The sequence below is a fragment of the Dryobates pubescens genome, chromosome 2, assembly GCF_014839835.1.
Source record: "Dryobates pubescens isolate bDryPub1 chromosome 2, bDryPub1.pri, whole genome shotgun sequence".
In the NCBI taxonomy this organism is placed as follows: domain Eukaryota; kingdom Metazoa; phylum Chordata; class Aves; order Piciformes; family Picidae; genus Dryobates; species Dryobates pubescens.
This window is the reverse complement of record NC_071613.1, coordinates 18660733-18677220: the sequence shown is the minus strand read 5'-3', so window position 1 is coordinate 18677220 and position 16488 is coordinate 18660733. Positions and strand designations below refer to the sequence as shown.

Sequence of the window (16488 nt, the reverse complement as noted above, 5' to 3'; positions counted from 1 at the left end):
CACTCATCCTATGAAAACCCATTTGTGAACTCATTTCTTTTATGTTTATTAATTACAGGATTTCCAGGACAAAGAACTCAAACCACATGGACAAGAAACCTTTTGCAGCAACTTCTAAAAGATGATGCAGTAGGATGTAGAGCAAACATTGTTCAAACTGAGTCATATAATGGGACGGAGATTGGAATCAATACAGCTGACCAATATGATCAAGTATCGATCCTTTATTGTTCCAGTATTGCAGGCCTATGGCACAGGCCTATGGTGTGAGTATAGCACAGTAAAGTAAAGCATGGAAGAAGGGATAGGAAAGGCAGAAGTGCCTAGCAAGGGAACTGCTACAACTTATATAAACTCGGAGAGCCTCGTTGGCATGGACTCATTGGTTCCCTATGAGTGACCACACATCACACTATTATAGATTATTGGTCCAACTACTGATGACACGCGAGGTTTGGTGATGCAGGTGCGTGTCCTGTTGTCCCAAGATAACTCGCTGTGTTTATAGCTACCAGTGTCTTGCTTTAGTTATATGCTGCAAGACAGCACTGTTTGGTACACTGATAGCTGGCTCTGCACTTATGCTGAGCATGGCCTACCACTGTGTCAGGCTCTAAGCCTGCACTGCCAGATTGCTCACACTGCTCATTGCTGGCATTGCCACAGTCATATGTCCAAAGGACCGACAAACCAGTCGTCAAGGCCAACACAAAGGCTTGAGCAAAGCAGACAGAAAAGCTTGAGCAACGATTGAGCAAAACCTTCCTGCCTTCTTCTCAAAGAACTTTGGCTCAGGCCTGAAAAGGGTGTAAATGAGATTCCAGTGGGACACAGCAGACTTCACTACCAGCAACTGAATGCATGACAGTTCTGCAACCAGAGGTGTTCAAAAACAATCTGCATGGAGGCTAACAAGGTTATGTGGGAGGACAGCACAGACTCCAGCATCCTGGGGACAGAGGAGGATGAGGGCCATCGGCAGCAGGAAAGTCACAGGCACTGGCCAGGAGCTCATGCTGGATGGGAAACATGCTCCGCTTTGGGCAGATCTAAGTAACATGTTTATGAGTAGGCACTGAGGTTAAGAAGGTTCAGAACAGGCTTTGGACAACTGGAGTGCTACCCATGGCAAAAACTTAAATAAACCCCACTAATATGCTAAACCTCCACTTTTAAGCTCTGTATAAGGAGACTGTATACACGAAAGCCTAAGAAAGCATGAATGTATTTCTCATACTTTGGGTTTATTTGTGCCTCTCCATACTGCAACCATTGCCAAAGGCAACAGAGAAAATGCTGAAATGCTAGAAAATTGGTGCTCTGTAGTTCTTAAAGCTCCAAGTACTTTAAGCCCAGTGACAGACTCACTAGAAAAGCTATCCTGCGTCCCATGAGGTATCAATGCAGCTCTGAAGAGGCTCAGAAAACAAGAGATTTACTCAGATTCAAGAACTGAACCTTAAGTGTCAGGGATGGAAAGATGTCCATGTGCAGCACTACAGCCCAGCACATGAGGCCTCTTCCCAGCATGGGAGGCAGCACTCTGGGCATACGTGGTTAGCTGCTCACCCCTCCTGAACTGCACTGAAATCCTGCCTTCACCATACAACTACTTGATTTTGCCAGGCTAAAATGACCGTTTACATTTAAACTTGTTTGCTACTTGTGATTGACAGCTAGAGGAGGTAGGTTGGCTTGGGCAGCTCCACAGCTGAAGCAGTGACCTCTCATAATCAGTTGTCTCCCAGTGCCCTGCAGCACAGCTGCAGCCCAGGAGGCAAACCCTATCCGAGGCTGCATAAACGAGTGTGACTAGCAGGGCAAGAGAGGCAGTTCTGCCCCTTTATTCTGCTCTGATGAGACCCCACCTTGAATACTGTGTCTAGTTCTGGTGTCCCCAGTCCTGCAAAGATGATCCAGGCAGGGAGCACCTCTGCTGTGAAGATAGGCTGAGGGAGCTGGGGTTGTTCACCCTGGAGAAGAGAAGGCTCCATGGTAACCATACAGCTGCCTCCCAATACCTGAGGGGATTCTACAGGAAGGCTGGAGAGGGACTTTTCATAAGGGTATCTAGCAACAGGACAAGGGAAAATGGGTTTAAGGCAAAGGAGAGCAGATTTAGACTGGATCTTAGGAAGAAGTTTTTCAGTACAAGGCTGGTGAGACTCTGGAATAGGCCAGGGAGGTTATGGATGCCTCCTTGCTGGAGGTGTTGAAGGCCAGATTAGATGAGGCCTTGGGTAACCAAGTCTAGTTGCAAGGCGTCCCAGGATGTTGGAGTAGATGATCTCTGCAGTGCCTTCCATGTTAAGCCACTCTATGACTGACACACCAATGCAGTCCCTCATTTAAAAAAAAACTCCTGATCTCCAGATTCACTGCCTACAGCCAGAGGATGAGCCTCCTTCTTAAACTCATTTAACTGATGCTAAACCACACACATCTCAGGAGAGAGCTGCTTAGGCACAAAGCACTTAGAGGCTGATTTGAATCAAACTTATACAGGGTGCAACAATGACAATTTGATTTTTATTATTAAAAATGATGGGCTTAAATCCTCAAAGAAAATGCCATTATTGCATTAGTTTAATAAAACCTCTTTCTTATTATGGTTTCTCTCTTTATGAGGGAAGACAGGATGTGCATGTGGAGCTGAATGTGGATGCATGGGGAAGAGAGGGGAGGCAGAGGAAGACAGACCACCTGCATCCACTAAATGCTGCCACTTTGATGAGGTGCATGTGAGACATTTATACTGGAACAGGTTGCCCAGGGAGGTGGTTGAGGCCCCATCCCTGGGGATATTCAAGGTGAGGCTCAACAGGGCTCTGGGCAACCTGATCTAGTTGAAGATGCCCCTGCTGACTGCCGGGGGTCGGACTGGATGACCTTTAGAGGTCCCTTCCAACACAAGCCATACTATAATTCTATGCTGGGGAAAGGAGCAAGGCAGCTGGTGCACCCTCAGTATCCATGCATTTGTTTCCCAGGCTCAGGACTGCTGTGCATCAGCTAAGTGCCTCCTCCAAGCTCACATTCTGAAAGCCTGACTCACATGCTACTTAAGATCTTTTCATTCAGCCTATTGAATACAATTAAGTTAATTGAAATTGAAAATTTGGGGCAGTGCAAAACCCACTGTTGGAACAAATCTCCCATGTACCAAAAAATCTGCAATTTATTACATTAAGCACTTCCCTTACAGACCGTGCTCTTTCCGGGGAGAAGGCGGGTGTGCCACAATTCACACAACAACAAAACTAGCAGGCAGCATGAAAGGGCTTCCTGCAGGAAGAGAGAGTTTTCAGGGCAGGGGAAGCAACAAACACGCCCCTGAAAACCAAAACCAGAACCCTTGGTAACTGAAAGTCTGGGCACAATGGGTAGACACCATAGTGGTGAAGGCAGCATGGCTCACTAGGCGCCAGGCAGAATATTTAAATCACTTCTCTTCCTCTTATTTAAGGAGAAAGTTATTTACAAAAAGCATTCTGTCCAGGATCTGGCTCACAAACAAGTAGAGGTGCAAGAGTTACTTCACAGAATCATAGAATGGTCGGGGTTGGAAGGGACCTCCAGAGGTCATCTAGTCCAACCCCCTCTCTGCTGTAAGCAGGGGCATCCTCCATTAGATCAGGTTGCCCTGTGTCCTGTCAAGCCTCACCTTGAATATCTCCAGAGATGGGGCCTCAACTACCTCCCTGGGGAACCTGTTCCCATGTTCCACTACCATCACTACCCTATTTTAAAGCCTCTTAGAAGACTCTCTTTTGATCCCACTTCAGTTTCAGAGAGTCATAGAATTGTTTCAGTTGGAAAAGATCTCAAAGTTCAACCATCATCCAACTCTACCACACCAGGTGCTAAACCATGTCTCTCAGCACCACATCTACATGTCTTTCAACCACCTTCCTAGGGTGTTCCAGTGTTTGATGTCCTTTTCAGCATATGTCTTCTAATATCCAATCTGGTCTGGGGTTATTTTGCCAAAGAACATAGAATTAGACATAAATGATGAGTCCCCTCCCTCCTTGCTTGTCTCCAAAGTCTTTCTTTGGAGCCTCCCTACCAACTTGCTCCTGCTCTTCAAGCCTCCAACCCCTCTGTAACTAGCCTGTGATGCCTTTGCACACCACAGAAGACTTATTACCTGCTTCCTTGTTGCTTGGACCTGTGCATAGCCATACCAGCAGCTGAGGCATTGATCCAGCATTGATCCTTCATTCCCCTACACTTCAACCCACTGCTGCAGCCAAGGTGTTATTGAATCCCTTGAACAATGTGGATCAGTTTAGTTTATTTCTTCATAAATTCCAGTGCTTTGGGGACTGGTAGAGTTTCATGGATTCATAGAATGGATTTGGTTGAAAGGGACCTTAAGGACCACCTAGTTCCAACCCCCCTGCCATGGCCAGTGACACCCTCCACTAGACCAGCTTGCTCAAGACCTCATCCAACCTGGCCTTTTACACCTCCAGGGAGGGGGCATCCACCACCTCCCTGGGCAACCTATTCAAGTGTCTCACCACCCTCTCTCTAATGAATTTCTTCTTAATCTCCAGTCTAAATCTGCTTTCCTCAATCTTAAATCCATTCCCTTTCATCCTATCTCTACAAGCCCTTGTAAAACGTCCCTTCCTGGTCTTCTTGTAGGCCCCCTTCAGGTACTGAAAGTTTCCTGCTCCTGTGTTGCTGCTTTCTTCAACCCAAGGAGTTAGGTTAGGCACCACAAAAGCAGGCAGGAACAGAGCTGGGTAAGCTCCTCAGGGCAGGCAGGAGAGAGGGAGCAGTACTGTCTTTGTTCCTCAAGAGTTACAAGCAGCCTGAATATGCTTGGGTGTTTTTATCCAGCTCTCTTTGTATCTGGCACCACAACTCTTTCATTCAGAAAGACTCAGGTTCACAGATATTTCCAGCTTCTGAGGCTGTGCAGTAAAACAGGCACTGGCCACTTGCCTAAACATGTTACTAGTTTTGGCTATTATGTCAAAATATTGGACAAAGAGAAAAGAAAAAAAAAAAAGATGCTTAAAAAATTATATATAAACAGAAACAGTCTATAGACTTTGCTGTCCACTGGGCACTTGCAGAGCACCAGGTCCCTGGAGCAGTGGTTTGGACTCTCAACTTACAAACCATCCTGACTGCAGCCACAGGAGCTGGCAGCTCTGCGAGACGCTGAGCAAGTGGGGAGAGGAGGGAGAGCATGCTGCTCCTTATGCAGAGCAGGATGTAAATGACCTATTTTCCAGCTAGAATTCTCAAGAGCAAAGACCACTTCAGCACCTCTGGATCTGCTAAAATACCTTCCCAAGGAGGACAAAGTAAATTTGAAAGCCTTTTCATGCATTTCCTTAAATACTCCTTTTTCTTCTGCAGCTATCACCACCTGTCCAGCTCTCCTTGAGGAGACTTGATAGGGTGCTTGGTTGCACGGTTTAGTTGATTAGGTGGTGTTGGATAATAGGTTGGACGCAATGATCTTGAAGCTGTCTTCCAACCTGGTCTATTCTATTCTATTCTATTCTATTCTATTCTATTCTATTCTATTCTATTCTATTCCTTGCATTACAACCTGTGATAAGCAAACTTTGATCTTCCCAACCTTTTAGTTGTGACCCAAATGCTGTATTAGGAGATAATATAGTGCAAAATGGAGATGGGGTAAGGATGCTGCCCTGGCAATGGCCAAAACCCCTGTGTGTAGTCTCCACCAGAAAGATGTCCATGGCCTTGGTAACAACTTTGGCCAGCAGCCCCCTTGTCCTGCCTCCAATTCCACAGTAGCTTGGCTGGCCAACCCAAGGGGTGCCTATGTTTTCAGAGGGTATGACTCATAGTGAAGTTAGCCTGAAGAAAATGCATGTTCCAGCCTGCACTGAGACCAGCAGGAGAGAGTTGCTCCCTCTGCACATTACAGAATCACTGTGGTTGGGAAAGACCTTTAAGAACATGAAGTCCAACCATTACCTAAGTCTAGAAGAGCCACTACTACACCATTTCTAGATGGCTTTTAAATACATCCAGGGATGGTGATTCAACCACTTCCTTGAGCAGCCTATTCCAGGCTTTGAGAACCCTTTTGGTAGAGAAGTGTTTTTTAATGTCTAACCTAAATCTCTCCTGATGTAACTTGATACCATTTCCTCTTGTCCTATCAGTTGTGACTCGTGAGAAGAGAACACCACCACCACACTGCAACCTCCTTTCAAGGAGTTGTAGAGAGCCAGAAAGTCTCCCTTCAGCCTCCTTTTCTCCAGACTAAACAAACCCAGCAGCTCCTCACCAGACCTGTTCTCCAGACCCTTCACCAGCTTCACTGCCCTGCTCTGGACCCTGCACCTTGATGTCTCTCTTATACTGCAGCACCAAAAAATGAACCCAGTGCTGTACATTCTCACCCTCTGCAGCCTGGACCTTGCAGGCACTTGTGCTCTCTGGCCTTCTTGAAGCTTTGGCTGCTTTTGCAAGTATGTGCAAGGCACTTCCAAGCGCAAGGTGTATCTGCTCTGCCACTGAAAGCTGCACTTCTCCTGTGGATTTGCAGTATTAATTTCCTTATTTTCTTCTCATGATCAAAAAGTGCCAAAGCCACTTGGGCACAAATATAGTTATGCAAGGAAGAAGCTGAACCTCCTGCCCAGCTAACCATCTTAGTCATAGCAAGCTTTCTCCACTGCTTGATCCACTCTTCCCTGGATGAGCCAGCAGCCCCCCTCATGCCTTGGAGGGAGGGAAGTGGTAGCCAGCTAAGCATGGGGCCAGGAATATAAACATCCCTTGTGATGTCCTCTGTGTCTGCATGCTACCCATCTCAATGGGGCTCCTAGAACAGGGCAGAAGAGCCCCAGCTCTACTCCTTACTACACCTTCTTCACAAGTTTGAATAGCAACTGACTGCAGCCCACATGAGAGGACCACATCTGGAGTGAAAAACTGCAGTGCTGCTGGATTCTACAAGAGAAAGGACAGCTACATACAGCCTAAGAGGGTGCCTCTCCAAAATACACCAGCTGAGTTGCTCACAGGCTACACCAGCTTAGAACACAGTAGTATGCCCCACCATTTAACATGTTTCAAAGGCTGTGTAGGAATTCCCTGCTCATTGGAAATGGTGCCAGTAACTGCATTTTCTCTGTGGGTCTGAAAACTCTCTTCTCCCTGTCCTGTTTGCATTTAGATTCCAGAGCAAAGTTGTGACACATTCATCTTTAGAGAGTCAAAGAAAGGGCAGAGGTTAGCCCAAGGCATTTACTAAAGGTCAGACATACACCACTTTGAGGGTTCCTCATACCCAGTTTCAAATAAACCTGGAACTTTGTTTGAAGGAAACCATCCCATGGCAAACATGGCATGGGCCAGCTCCAGACCACATATCCTGTGCAGCTTTCCTGTGCACTCAGAAGGTCCAAAGCTGCCTGATGTTCAGTCCGCCTCTCAGAGTGGGACCTCAGTGGGAGCACTGTGCCCCAGGAGATGCAGAGAATTTGCCACAGAGCCAGAAGCACTTTTGTTTTCATCTGTGCAGGCAACATGGCCACAAGTATATAGACAAATACTGTTGTCTTCAGCTATGTATTTCCAACTTGAGGAGGCAGATTTGGACATTTCACAAGCTATAAAATTGCATTTCTCATGCTTCTGCCCTTCTCGTGTTCCTCCTTCCCACACACACACGCATACACATGTGTGGAAGCCACTTGTTACGATGGAGTTAGCCTAGTTTGGATCAAAGCTTCCTCTACTTCATTTAACAGATTTGCTCAGATGGAAGGTCGCAGGGGAGAAATAATGTTAGTAAGAGGGGATTTTCAGCACTGAGCATGTAGGTCATTGGACTTCAAAATATATTAGAGAATAGTTTATCTATTAAACAGGTCGCACAGTACATATTTCATGAAGCTATACTTAATTATAGGCTAATGTGCACCACAGAGCTAACCAGGAAGAAAGCTGAAGCAGTGGCCTATAGCACAGTGATTAATACAGTTATTAGCTGGCTGGCACACAGCATCTATTATTTGGTACTATCATGAGAAACAAGAGACCTCAGGTTTCTGAGGCTGGGACTTGCTGTGAGGCACAACCACCCCAAGCATTTCCAGAGAGAAACTCACTCCTCTGCATGTCCCAAGGAGAGGATCCTTGGACAGAATGCAAAGAAGTGAGAGCAGACTTGGAATTCCACTTCAGGTGCTTTTATGGAGCTTGCTTCTCCATCAGTGTGTAGGATGTTCCACACCTACTGTGCAGCACAAGGCTGACTGTCTGAGCACCTCTTCTTAATATCTCAAACAGTCTCTGATGGAGGGGGAACTTCATCTGAGTTGGAATTAAAAGCTGGGGACAAGTAAGCACAAGTATGTACCTATGCTGTCAGGTGTGACTGACCCACAGCCACACTGCCAGGAGACACTGAAGTGGGGAGGAAACCACATTTTACCCAAAGACCTGTTTAGCATCCCAAAACAACTAGATCTGTGTCAGAATACTGTAGGAGGTGTACAAAGACCAAAAAACCTTTTCCACCACCCACAAAACCCCAAACCTGCAGCTGATTTAGCCCAGATATCAGATGATGTGTCCTACGGTAGCTGCTGTTAAACACCACAGGCAGACAGGATTCTGTGACATTGCTTAGCAGAAGCCAATGTGACCTCCACGACATGCTTACCTTTTCCCTGCTGTCCTGGAAAGTCAACATGCAATGTTTGGTCAGTTCCACGCAAGGCTTGGTGTTTCTTAGACACACCAAATCAACACCTTGCCTCCTGCCACAGCAGAACAGTTAACACATCACTTAGAATCATAGCATCATAGAATGGCCTGGGTTGGAATGGACCTCTGAAGGTCATCCAGTCCACCTCCCTCTGCAGTCAGTAGGGGCATTCTCAATTAGAACAGGCTGTTCAGAGGCCTGTCAAGCCCTACCTTGAATATCTCCAGGGATGGGGCCCCAACCACCTCCCTGGGGAACCTGTTTCAGTGTTCCACAACCCTCATAGTAAAGAACCTCTGTTCCTAACATTCAATCTAAATCTGCTCTTTTCTAGTTTGAAGCCATTGCCCCTCATCCTGTCACTTTATAAACAGCCTCTTTCCATCCTTCTTGGAGGCCCCCTTCAGGTACTGGAAGGCTGCTATTACGTCTCCCTGGAGCTTCCTCTTCTCCAGGCTGAACAACCCCAGCTCCCTCATCTTGTCCTCATAGCAGAAGTGCTTCAATCTCCGGTCACTTTCATGGCCCCTCTCTAGACCTGCTCCATCAGGTCCATATTATTCCCATATTGAGGGCTCCAGACCTGCACCAGTACTCCAGGTGAGGTCTCACCAAAGCAGAGTAAAGAGCAGAATCACCTCTCCTGGGGAATGACATTTTGGTTTAATGGCATCTTGGGCATTACCACCCCAGCTCTCCCAGTCTGGCTAAAGCAGAGCTCAGTGTTTGGTGACAGTGGCAAGACTCTTACCAGCAACATTACTACTGACCTCTTGTTCAAGTTCAGAATGTGTCATTCTGTCAATACCATCTACCTTGATTATACAAGGCTTTATATACAAAGGATTATGATCCCAGAGGGATGAAAAGCTTTTCCAAATTAAAATCAGTATTTTAAAGAGGAAATACTCATACATTCCCATGTAGTTTTCATTTTATATCCTCAAGGCTAACCCCAGAGCTCAAAGTCATGTTGATTGGAAGTGAATGTTTTTTCTGACTGCAGCCATCTTATGAATTTAATGGAAGAAGGGAAGTAATAAAAACATGCTCCATACTTTAATTAGTTCCCTCATAACATGGCATTTCCAAAATGGCAGTGCCAAAGAAAATCATTAATCTGAGAGAACCGACAAAGGCACTGTACGGGGCAAGGGACAGACCTCCAGGAGACAAGACACACACACCCACCCTTTTCTTCTCTTGCTGCTAAACTGACCTCAAAGACCAACCAGAAGACATTTGTACCAACATTAAATATGAAGCCACTTTCAATTTCTTTAGCCTTGCTATGGATTATCAGAGCTGAGCGATCACATTTTGCGTGCCTTGAATGGCAGCAGGATACATGTGAACGGCCTTGTCTTCCTGAGCACATGTCCACTCTGGGTTCTCTGGGTGCCAAGCTTAAGCTGATGCTGCCATTTAGTCCTTCCAACATCTGCATTTCACTAGGTAGTGTGGAACCCTGTCAGACCTACAAAAGCAAACACCACCTGCTGCAAATCACAGCATCTCTCCCAGCAAGCACTCTTCAGCCCATGCACGCTTGTCTTACACAATCCTTGTGGCAGCAACCTCTGGCACCAGTTGCAGCATCAACCTCTGGCACTAGTTGTGGCATCAGCTGTACCACAGGAAGCAACTGAGGAAGTTACAGAAGCCCACAGACACCTCTGACCCTCACAGTCTCTTGTTACCTCTTCCTGGCCATTAGGCAGGGGCAGATGTGGAGGCTGATAACCACAGAGAACAACTCAGAGAATTCAGGCAAACAGAGTTACTACTAGAGAAGAAAGCTCAGGTAACAGCACAGAGGTGACCCAATGCAAACCAGCTGTTCCAGGAAGAAACAGCCTTATCCAATCCCAATAAAGAGATAGAGGGGGAAAGGGGAGTGTGCTCTGACCTGTTCTTATGGCACACCTGCCTTGACCCACAACAATCACACAGCCCCACAAGAGCCACAATATCTTGGTTATAGAACAGAAATCAATACCTGTGTGCGATTGAAGGCTACTCTTGCAAAGACAGCTTGAGACACACTGGCTCTCTTCAGCTCATCTCTGACTTGCTGGTAAATATCTGGAGAGACTTCCACTGATGAATTCGATGGCTCCGGTTTGACGGCTCGAGGGATGGGCGGATGATTCAAGAACTGCTGGTTGATAGCTTGTGGGTGCTGGTGAGCCAATAGCCGGCTGACAGCAATCTGCTGGTTTATCAGATGGGCCATTGCTATCTGCTGCCTCACCAGCTGTGGACTGAGCTGAGGAGACAGGAGCCCAGGGTTTATCATTGTCTGCATCGTTGGCACTTGGTTTCGGATTGGAGTGCTGTGGTGAATCTGGCCATGAGGAGACTGTTCATTTGTTTTTCCCAAGGTTGCCAGCTGGTTGATATTTGGTAAGTGCATGGGACGTTGACCAAGAACACAATAGTCTGAAAGGTTTTCTCTTTCCCCTCTTTCCACTGTTAAAAGAAAAAAAGCACTTTGCTGTCATTTCGGTCTGCACTTACAAAAGGACTCCCAGGGAAGGGTTACTGCAGGTGACTGCCAGGCAGCACTTTGCTTTACTTTGCAAATCTACACTTGCATAAAAACTTCACAGATACAAACACAAGCAAAAGCAGAACAAAGTAAAAGCAACAGCAGTAATTAACATTCTTTTGGACTTCTCAGGCATCACCCACTGCTCAGGAAGCCTCTTTATTAAACCAGTAGCAGATATCCTCTCCAGTCTCATTCCTGCTGGGACATTTCCCTTTACACCATCACTAACTTTTGAAGCTGTCACAGCAAACTTTGGAAAGCGGTCAGTGTTTCAGAATCCCTGAATGATGCAGTGATTCCTGTTTCCAAAGCCTCATTGCTGTGAGTCTGCTCGGAAACATCTCTGCACAAACGCTCACCTTAAAGAAAGTGGCTTCAAAAAACACCCCACTTTTGGTGCAAAGCCCCATGATCCCTAAGTGACACCATGCTACCAAAACCCAACATGCTGCTCAAAACAACGTAGAGACTAAGTGTATATACTGGGCCCTTTAACTACTTAAGTCACCAACATCCAATACCTTAAGTAAGCAATTTCCAACATCTTTCCATGCCGCTGCAAAACTAAATACACTATTACAAAATTCCCCCTGATAGTTGTACTTGAATTAGGAACAGGTTGCCCAGGGAGGCTGTGGATGCCCCATCCCTGGAGGTGTCTAAGGCTAGGTTGGATGAGACCTTGAGCAAGCTGGTAGTGGAAGGTATCCCTGCCCATGGTACAGGGATTTGAGCTAGATGATCTTTAAGGTCCCTTCCCAGCCAAACCATCCTATGAATCTATGATTCTATGAATCTGTGAAATAAATCACAGAATCACAGAAACATTCAGGTTGGAAAAGACCGTCAGGATCACCGAGTCAAACCGGCAACCCTACTCTACAAGGATCACCCCTAAACCATATCCCCAGGCACCACATCCAAACCACCTTTAAACACATCCAGCGTTGGTGACTCAACCACCTCCCTGGGCAGCACATTCCAATGCCTGGCCACTCTTTCTGTGAAAAATTCTTTCCTAATGTCCAGTCTAAACCTACCCAGCTGCAGCTTGAGGACATTCCCTCTCGTTCTATCACTAATTACCTGTGAGAAGAGGCCAGCACCTGCCTCTCTGCAACGTAGTTCTAGGTAGCTGTAGAGAGAAATGAGGTCTCCCCTCAGCCTCCTCTTTTTCAAACTAAAGCTTACAAATATGTAAGTGTAACTCTTCTATAATTTTAAGTAATCAGAAGCCATTGCACAGTAGGCTGCAGATTCCGTGTGATTCACTCAATGCGGTTGGACAGACATTTCTATATTGATCTGCTATGAAAGTGTTCAGGGCCACATATCATACAAGCAGAAAACCACCAGCTCATCTGGTATTGCTCTCAGCAAATAAGCAGAGAGGATTTATTCCATAAATGCAGTAATACTATTATAACTTGTGTAATGATTAACAACTGTACAGGGCTTTGAACTCTCTAAAAACTTCATCTATATATAAAGCTTTGAAGCTTTACACAGTTAATTCTCAGGATGACAGTTTACTGATGACTACTTCTGTTTCCTTCTAAATAAAAAGCTGGGGCTTTTCACCTCCCAGAGTTAACCTCAGGCAGAGAGCTCCAAGTTCTTACTGGGGAGGGAGTCATGCCCTGAACACACACAAACACAGTTGCTAACTTTAGAGCTGCCTGCCACTCCAGAACGTCACAAGTACTGAATTTTACAACTAGTTGAATTAGTACCAGGATTTTCCTGTAAGAAATTTTAACTCTCCCCATTCCTTTAAAGGAAAACACTTAACCCCCCACCTTTTAAAACAAACTAAAAAAGCATTTCTAAGGGAAATATTAAACCCATTTCTCCACAAAATCCAATGATCTCCTAAGTAAGTGCTTATTTGTGCAGTAGGTTCCAGCTACTGTGCCATGCACAAACAAATGTCAGCAAATGATCAGTTTTGCTTTATTGCTCACAGAGTGCCAGAGAAAGGATGCAGCATTCCACTTTGCCAAAAATGCCAAAATCCAACTCAAATGCTGATCCTTGTGACGTTAGCAGGCCTCCCTGACCATCAGGTACAGAAAGCTCCATACCACCACTCTCTAGCTAGCCATGAAGTCATCGAACGGCTTAGGTTGGAAGGGACCTTAGAGATCATCTACTCCAACCTCCCTGCCATGGGCAGAGATGCCTTTCAACTAGACTTGGCTGCTCAAGGCCTCATCCAGCCTGGCCTTGAACACCTCCAGTGAGGAAGCATCCACAACCTCCCTGGGCAACCTGCTCCAGAGTCTCAGCACCCTCCTGCTGAAGAACTTCTTCCTAACATCCAGTCTACACCTACTCTCCCTCACCTTAAAACCATTCCCCCTTGTCCTATTACAAGGCACCCTTATGAAAAGTCCCTCTCTGGCCTTCCTGTAGGCTTCCTTCAGGTATTGGGAGGCAGCTATAAGGTCGCCCTGGAATCCTCTCTTCTCTAGGCTGAGCAACCCCAGCTCCCTCAGCCTATCCTCATAGCAGAGGTGCTCTAGCCCATTGATCATCTTTGTGGCTCTCCTGTGGACTCGCTCCAACAGTGAAGTATGAAGTGGGAGCAGTGTTAACACTAGGGACCAGCCTGACATCGATACAGAGATGTCACATGTGGGGACAGGGGAAGAGGGGCTGCTCCATCACAGCCCCAGACCATGTTCTGTGGTCGAAACATAGACTGTGAATCCATATGGCCCTACCAACTGTTGCCTCCTCAGCCCCTCTGCTGTTAGTTTGCACCTGAACAATGCCATTAAACACAGAGCTGCCAACAAAACCCAATGGAATCCTTCCAGAGGTCCAGTAGCTGCTTGGCCATCAGGAATTAATCAATGTAAATGGACCAAAGGTTTTGCTCAGTGTACATGAAATACTTGGAGCATCCTGCTACAGGGAAATAGTGTAAGGACTCCTTTTAGTCTTTATTTACACCCCTAGAAATCTAGAGACCTTCCACTAGGAGCTTTGGAAGAGCTGAAATAAGTTCTGAAGTATTTTGTAGTTTAAGAAATACACAGAGAATAAGTCACTGAAACCAACAAATTACTACTTGTTAGAACACAAAAACAGTAACCAAGTGTTTTTGAAAACTTGGTGAGAAATAAATATAAATAACATTCACTTTCTGGGCTGAACCACACTTGCCAAGTTTCCACCCACTTCTGACTTCAGTGCCAAGTTATAAAGCCCTATAAAAATAAAGTTTAAGATGAAAAGGCTGCCAGGCTGTTAATCTCTGCAGCGCTACTTGGAATTACAATTACAGAGCCATCACCTGACTCCCTTGCATCGGTGTGTTTTTCCCTTATTATCAGTTTCTTTTTGCGATCACGTTAGGCTATCCAGCTATGCACACACTGCCCATAAACAAACCAGATTCTAGTCACTTCAGCCCCTTCAATAATAAAAGGTTACCATTCACAGTTACGCTGGATGGAAAAAATGTGCATTACTCAACTCCTCAAGACTCTTTCCTTCTCTTACACATTGCTCCTGTCCGATTCCCTGTTGTTCTCTGGTAACTAGGGACTGGTAGTGCTCTGTGGAGATGGACAGGAGCAAGCTTGAGACAACCCCGGGATGGAGACTGGCACTGTTCTGGAGACAAGCCAGCTTGCTGGCAGTGCTTTGCAAGAAAAGGGATACAGGAGCAACAGAGCTACTCTGACACCAATGTTATGCTTCAGATCTTCCCAAGGCAGGGTTTTTCCATTGGCATTCTCCATTTTCCATGTTCCTACCCCATTAAACTTTCTCTTGTCCTTCCCTGCTTTGCTACTGCTGAAGTCAAGCTGGGGATACATTTACCGCTCTTGCAGTCCTGTATGAACTGGCTGGTACTTGAGCATATCAGCATACAAAGCAGTGAAGACAGAGCAGCAGGACCTTAAACTGGGATGGAAAGGACTCCATGCACGTGTGCTGTGTTCAAGTACTGCTGATAAACTCGTACTGCTGATAAACTCTCTTTGCTAGAAGTGCCTGTGCTACTTAAACAAAAGCTGGTCCAGGAGGCTGTTACCCACCTCCATCTGTGGTGTGACCACAGCAAGAGACATGACAGCATTTCCCTTTTCTCCCTGCATCCCACTGCTTGGTACATGATTCTGCAGCTCTTTTCCTGAAGAGCTCTTTTAAACCAAGTGTTGTTGTATTTCAGAGCCACCCACCCTCCTGAAGCCATTCCCTAGGTAGGCAGATACAACGTTCTGGCCACCAGGCACTGTGCTAAGCCCAGTGAGCAGCTCTCAGAGCACTTAATTTTCCTATATCCCCCTGTGACATCACTACCTCTGCAAGATAGTCAGAAGGCGACATAGTCCTCGGAATGGGACCAGCAAATTGCCATATTTCAGTGCTCCTTTCTCTTCTAATGATTACCATGTGTGTCAATGTATTTCAACTCCATACTGGGTTAGAAGCTTCCTGGACACAGCACAGAATAAATTCAGTGCACCCTTCCCTGCGTGATGCTCTTAATCTCTACCCAAATCTTCCCTGCACGGTCAAGCAGCTGACACAGTCCACAGCACAATGGCTTGGGGTGGTCTGCATACAATTTCCCATTTGAAATAAAACCAGCTCAAAAGATTTAAAATAAAATGTATTCCTCCACCTTTTCTTCCCCTCACCCTTTATTTTCACTGAGCTGTTAGTAGGAACATTCTGACAAACAGCCTGTAGGGAGTGTAGGGTTTATGAGCGACACTGAATTGAGTGACAGCACTGGAAACCAAATTCCTCCACACAGCAATGGACAGCAAGAGCTCCACAGCCTCCCAACCCCCATGACCCAGCAAGTCTTGGACTTTTCAGTCCCACAGGCGCATGGGCACTTTGCCCCACATAGGAAGAGGCTGGTAAAGAAACATTTTGTAATAAGCTACTAGCCAGCAGAACCGCCACGCTTCAATTGTGACAGGATGTCACCACCCAGGGCTGTTCTCCACTGCTTTAGAGTTTGCTGCTTTGTTGTATTTATTATTTAAAACCTGGTGATCATAAAAGCCACAGCCAAGCAGGGAGAGCTCTGTGAACTTCAGCATGCCCTGCACTAAACTTAAGATAAAAAGGTTCTCACGATTTCTTCTGGCTTAGCACCATCCTACTCACTGGAGCAAGGCCTGAACATCGGAGCCATACTTGGGGGACAAAGCACTCTCCTCGGAGAGACAGGACTGTGGCACTA

General features: G+C 46.1%; 1 protein-coding gene across 3 annotated transcripts in view; it reads right to left on the bottom strand.

The window, feature by feature from the left end:
- The window catches only part of SATB2 (SATB homeobox 2), a 146383-nt gene that overhangs the window by 45023 nt on the left and 84872 nt on the right, over positions 1-16488 (bottom strand). For all 3 annotated transcript variants that reach the window (XM_054171396.1, XM_054171392.1, XM_054171387.1), the window contains one exon: positions 10719-11191. In XM_054171396.1, the coding sequence (XP_054027371.1) occupies positions 10719-11191 (473 nt within the window). The remainder of the gene's footprint in view (positions 1-10718; positions 11192-16488) is intronic.